Consider the following 6,034-nt stretch of genomic DNA (forward strand, 5'->3'; position numbering starts at 1 on the left):
TGATCTGGTTGTTTTGGACTTCAGGTTCTCAAGACAGATCGTCGAACACGGGTTGGAAATTCATCTCCACTAAAGGCAGACCTAAACAAAATTCAGTATTCTGTGGGATTAATACATCAAGGTATGAATTCTGAGGCTTGCACATTTTACGCTCATGAGATCAACAACAACAGAGATTCACGATCACGACTTCCTTGCGAACACATGTTCGCAAACATAGGAAATAAGGAATCATGAAGGCAACAAAGATATGCGGGAGAAGGAGGAAAAGGACCAAAGGAATGAGCATGCGAAGGCGAGAGAAGAGGAGGCGGAGAGGGAAAGGGAAAGGGAAAGGAAACTAACAACGAATGAGCCCAGGAGGAGCAGGAGGGTCACGAGGGTTAGCGGCAGCGGTATATATTGGGCGCGCGGCGATTCAGCCATGCTGTGCCCTAGTCATATTGACAAGTACTCCACGACTGAGGGGTATACCATGAGACATGTAGGGGGGGTGTTTGATAGAGTACCCCTCCATTTTAGGTGAAATTATACGGTAACAAGGATTGTAGAATCTGTAGAAAGGGGTAGGGGTGTTAGAAGGAGGGTAGTGGGAGGGGTGGTGTCTCTTGGTTTGAAGGGTGCGAGTCATGGACCGCGAAAGATGGAAGACCAGAAGTGCCCTGACCGGGCCGGCCGGGCCGCGCCGCAATGCGGCGTGACGGTCCGGCACAGCCCCGAGGCCGGGGGCGGGCCACGCGGCGGCGCGGGGGCTGCGGCCCCCGGGGCCAGGCTTCAGTGTCCAGGCCATCTCATCAGTGATCGCGTAAAACTGTATGAATACCTAGCTCAGCGGCATTTGTGACTCGGATCGGAAGGCCGCTGAGTGCTTGGCATATTAGCCGATGATCACTATAGTATGGCATGTTGTGTAAGAAGCTTGCCATGATGATCAAAGATAAACCAAGCCCAGGCTGGAAAATGCATAGCGAACTTCCGATCATCGAAATCCCCATTCAGAAAGAAAGCAATACTGTGACTGAGACGCCGGAAAGTTCGTCATCACGGCATCGCGGCTCCGAGTGGACTGAGGCTGCAAACCATCATGAAGCTGCAATACCCACGCGTAGCATCGAAGCGCGGGGTTTGCCACTCCTCTTCTAGCACGCGATAGGCTTTGATTCGACCAGGCGACTTTAGAAGCTCTGGGTCAAGGGGCTAGATACCCTACCTAGACATCCCTCGCCGCCGTTGACAGAACCAGCCTCGAGCTCCTCCTCTGCCTTGAGCCAGGCTTCCACAGGAAAACGGCCACCAGTACCGGCTTTATTCACAAACATACCATACCATGCTCAGAGATCTATCAGTCGGACTATCACACATGCTACGTCACACGCAATCAATGGAGAAATGCTCGCCAAGCACATAGCGCCACACAAATCAAGGACGTCAGGCTCCAGCTGGTGAGGGTCCTGGGAGCAGCGCTGTAGGTGTAGCCGGCTTTAGTGACATCTGCCTCTGTCATGGCGCACCCCTGATACTTGACGTAGTCGCCACCAGTACCCTTCTCGCAAGGAGCACTGGCTGCAACCTTGGAAACAGTAGAAGTCGGGGCTCCGGTGCAGCCTGAGGCGGTGTAGCTCTCGAAGTTGAACACGCCGCTGGTCGTGTTGCAAGTCATCTTGACATAGTATGTGGTCCCGCTGCTGATCGTGGGATAACAGTTGCCGGTCTTAGCAGTGGACTCCAAGGAATTCTTGGCAAGGTAGACATCATCCACGGCCAACTTCTTAGAAGACCCAGTGCAGGTAGTGTCAGAGGACGAGTAGGAGAGGTACTCGTAGAAGACAGATGGCTGTGCCTCTGCCACCGTAGCAAGCAGGCAGCACATCACAGCCAAGGAAGCAGCTAGTCTCGCAGACATGGCGTTCGTACCCTCCGCTCCTCCTGCCCGTGCCAAATAAAAAGCGAAACCCCCCGATATTCCCCCACCCGTACATTCCCCTATTCTCCACCCACCCTGCCAAGAGGTAGCCCTCAAAGCGTCCTACCCTTCGAGGATTAGAGGGGTCACTGCCATCACCACCCCTTGATCAATCAAATTGGAGCAGTCAATTACAGGGGTGGGGTGCATGTCGGCCCAGAGGGTGGGGTAGGGTCTATAAACAAGTTCATCACTGACGGGTGCTGAAGTTGACAAGAAGTACCACCCCACCCCCGATTGGTGAGGGATCATCGGATCTGACGGGGGTGCAAGGGGGTCCGTTGTTGTCAAGGCTGCTAGCTGTCTGGCTAGCTGCTGTTCAACGGTTTGACCCTTCTCCTCGAGTAAATTCTACGGTTGACACTGCCAGGATGGACCATCATGGCATTGCTCTCAACTACTTCTACTCTGCCATACGAGGCTGCTGCACTCGCACTGCTCCTGCGACAGTTCGACGGCTCTCGGATAGTCTTTCATGTAGGAGCAGGGATACATAGCCGTCTATTGCCAGGAACCGACCGAGTCATGCCACTGACTTTGACATCGGCTTTGAATTTGATATCCGTTGATATCGGCAATCCCTGAAAGAGCCGGTGATGTACGTGTGGAGAGACTCGCGACAAAGGTGGTGGTGGTGGTGGTGGTGGTGGTGGTGGAGGAGGAGGAGGAGGAGGAGGAGGAGGAGGAGGAGGAGGGAGGAGAGAGGAGGAGAAAGTGCAAGGATAGGAAGAAGAAGAAAATGAGGTAGAGGACGAGGGTGTAGAGGACGATGACGTAGTGGACAGAGATGCTGAAGATGAGGAGGTGGAGAACGAGGAGTTACGGAGGGGAAAAAGTAGAGATGGGAAGATGGAATAAAGTAGCAGGAGGAGGAGGAGCAGGAGGAGCAGGAGCAGCAGGAGGAGGAGCACGAGCACGAGTAGGAGGAGGAGGAGGAGGAAGAAGAGGAAGAGTACGAGTAGTAGTAGTAGGAGGAGGAGGAGTAGGAGGAGGAGGGAGATAGGCTTCAGCTCACCACTGGCTTGATCGATCTTGGAGAAGTCCAGCTTGCCGATACAGGACGCTGGCTCAGCATTCTTCTTGCTCTCTTGCCCTTCAGCAGGCACCTGCTTGCTCTCGTTCTCCTTGTTCGCAGCCTTGACAACTGCCATCCGTCAGTCATCCCTTGCTCCTCCCTGCCTCCCCTCCACCAACTCCACGGACATGCCCTCCACTTCCCCTCCATAGCCTTCCCACTCTGTCCTCCTCCCTCTCAGTTAGCTCCCTCTCCATCCCACCTGAGCTCACGGCCGACCGGAGCTTGGAGATCGCCGAGTGCGGAGCTGACTTCTCAGCAGGAGTCCCATCCCCAGCTGCCCTCGAAGGTCCTCGAGGGGTCGCGGAGGTTTGCGGGACCGCGGCCTTCCCTCCCTTCTTCGCTCTCGCCTCCTCCTTTGCCTTGCTGATGGTCTTCTCCTCCTCCTCCAGCTCCTCCAGCGTCCTCACGCCGTTGAGCTGGAACTTAATCTCGTACGCCTCCTCGAACTCCACGATCGCAGCTTTCAGCTTCTCCCGCAGCTTCGGCAGCTCCTTGTTGACCATGTTGCGCACCTTCTCCTCCTTCTTCAGCTGCTCAGCCATCCCTCGTCCGCGACCCAGCAGGCGGTTGGGGTCGGCGAGGGCCTCCTTCATGGCCTCGTCCTCTTGATGGATGAAGGCCTTACGGTCCACCAGCTTGATGATCGGCTGCATGGCGGCGAGCCGGTCGCGGGACTGAGCGAGGTACTCCTCGTGAACAAAGAGCGCCTGCTCGGTGAAGACCTCCTGCTGGGCAGGAGCGAAGGACTTCCTCTCGTCCTCGGTCAACCTCATCTCGTCCCACACTTGGCGGATCGACTCTCTCACTTCCTGGATCAGCTCCTTCATCATCGCACGCTTCACCTCCTCCAGCCTTCCGATCTCGCTCTCCATGCTGCTCAGGATCGCGCGCGTGATGCCCTCGTGCTGCTTCTTGAACTCTTCCACCTCCGCCTCCTCCGCCCTTGTCCTCCCCCACAAGGCGTGCAGAGTCTCCATCAGCTCCCTGTGCTTCTCCTTCCTCCCGCTCTTCTCCTTCTCTAGCTCCTCCAGTCGCACCTGCAGCAGCCATCACGGCGACGTCGGGCAAACAAACTCTTCCTCACCTGAAGGGTGTTGAGGTTTTCCAGCGTCAGTTTGATTTCCTCCACCGCCAGCAGCTTCTTGTCAACCTCGCAAACTCCCTCCTCCTGCACGTCTCCATCACTTTCTCCAACGGACAAGGTAGAGTCTGTCGTCACCGACTGAGTGTACATGCCAAGTTCGCACCACAGGGCCTGATGTATCAATCAAGGGCAGCACAGCAAGAAGCATCGCTCAACCTGGATCTCTTTGATCAATGTCTCTCTCTTCTGGGATCGGTTTTGCTGCTCAACAACATCATCGCGAGCAAGGCACGCTTGACAGCCTTGCCTTCTCCTTCTTCATCTCCTGGATCCTCGACTCAAACTGCTCGATGCGGTTGAGAGTGAAGTCCGACAGAACCTGAAGGCCCCAGGGGTCAGCGACAGGAGACCTCACGACAAATCGACGGCATCTGCATACCTTCAAGAACTTTGTTTGCTCTGTGGTAAGAGTATCATCCAGGTCATAGTACAAAGCACTCAATTCCTCCGCCTGTCCCCAAGTCAGGATCATTCTCTCGCTCTCTTCGGATTACCCTCGACGACAAGATCGCCGCTCGTTCAGCCTTCTTGGCCTCCAAGACTTCCAAGTACTCTGCCAATATCACTTCACCGATCTCTCACCATCTCATCTCTCCCCCACCTTTGTGTGCCGTAAGGCAAGCTCGTAGGGTATCATGAGCTTTCAGCTCGTCGATCTTCGACGGCTCCCCTACCTCCAGCTCGATCGTGCAGACCCGAGCTCCGACAAGGCGCACCTGACTGACCAGGTTGCACTTGACCTCTTGCGTGCTGCTCAGCTTCGTCTCGAAGACTCGCTTCACCTCCGCAAACATCTCAGCCTTCGCGTTGTCGCACTCGTAGTCTGTATAGCCGATCTCGTTCCACAACGACTTGAGGGTCGTCAGAGCTGCTTCTGAAAGCCGAACTAGATCCTCGGGTTGTCCACAAGCTTGAGTTGCACAGAAGTTTTTCAGATCCTGGGGTGTTGTCTCATGGACCTGCATGATTTCTGGATCATTACACACAGCAATTGCTTCCTCCGAGCCTGCAAGACCATCTGCTTGCTGTGAAATATCATCCTTACAATCATCGCTTGCGCCTTCAGCTCCATCTTCCTTGTCGTCAACCACCGTTTGCACAACTTCCTCACTGGGCTGAACAGCCTCGGTTGTGCTATCTTTGTTTTGATTGTCGAGTATTGGAAATTTCCACTCCACTCTTTCAGAGTCTGTCGCAACACTGGGACTCTGATTCACTATATTCTCCATCTCCATCCGTCTGATTTGCCAAAATAACTTCTGCAAAGAAAGGATCAGTGAATACCTAGATGTCACACATAGGATGAAAATAAATCATGTCTGTCTCGTTCCAATCTACGACAAATGTCTATGAAGGGTAAAGACATCCAAGAGAAAGCAGAGTAGGAAGCGCAGAGGAAAGCAATACACCGTGATAAATTTCTGCCCTATCCCTCCTAGTCTCTCCTCTCTCCCTCTCCCTTCTAGTCTCTCCTCTCTCCCTCTCCTCTCCCTTCTAGTCTCTCCTCTCTCCCTCTCCTCTCCCTTCTAGTCTCTCCTCTCTCCTTCTCCCCCCTACTCCCCTCCTCCCTCGCCCAGTCTCCTTGCTCCCTATCCTCTCCCTTCAAGTCTCTCCTCGCTCCCTCTCCTCTCCCTTCTAGTCTCTCCTCTCTCCCTCTCCTCTCCCTTCTAGTCTCTCCTCTCTCCTTCTCCCCCCTGCTCCCCGCCTCCCTCGCCCAGTCTCCTCGGCTCCCTCACCTCTCCCTTCTGGGCTCTCCTCTCTCGCTCTCCTCTCCCTTCTAGTCGTCTCCTCCCTGCGCCCTCCACGTTGCGGGGTGGGTCTCGTGTGGGGGGGGGTCGGGTACGGCTCG

At 55.0% G+C, this 6,034-nt stretch overlaps 2 protein-coding genes across 2 annotated transcripts; both read right to left on the bottom strand.

Moving 5' to 3' along the window:
* Positions 1-1,378: 1,378 nt before the first annotated feature.
* GUITHDRAFT_142183 (hypothetical protein) lies at positions 1,379-1,903 on the bottom strand (the record flags this gene model as incomplete). Its single annotated transcript, XM_005828200.1, has 1 exon — positions 1,379-1,903. One exon carries the CDS (start codon positions 1,901-1,903, stop codon positions 1,379-1,381), a length of 525 nt encoding a protein of 174 aa, XP_005828257.1.
* A 561-nt stretch (positions 1,904-2,464) lies between these two features.
* GUITHDRAFT_142184 (hypothetical protein) lies at positions 2,465-5,257 on the bottom strand (the record flags this gene model as incomplete). Its single annotated transcript, XM_005828201.1, has 10 exons — positions 2,465-2,544; positions 2,979-3,107; positions 3,241-4,078; positions 4,126-4,296; positions 4,342-4,386; positions 4,418-4,504; positions 4,565-4,636; positions 4,680-4,738; positions 4,787-5,144; positions 5,231-5,257. 10 exons carry the CDS (start codon positions 5,255-5,257, stop codon positions 2,465-2,467), a joined length of 1,866 nt encoding a protein of 621 aa, XP_005828258.1.
* Between the last annotated feature and the right edge of the window lie 777 nt (positions 5,258-6,034).

This window comes from Guillardia theta (genome assembly GCF_000315625.1).
Source record: "Guillardia theta CCMP2712 unplaced genomic scaffold GUITHscaffold_61, whole genome shotgun sequence".
Lineage (NCBI taxonomy): Eukaryota > Cryptophyceae > Pyrenomonadales > Geminigeraceae > Guillardia > Guillardia theta.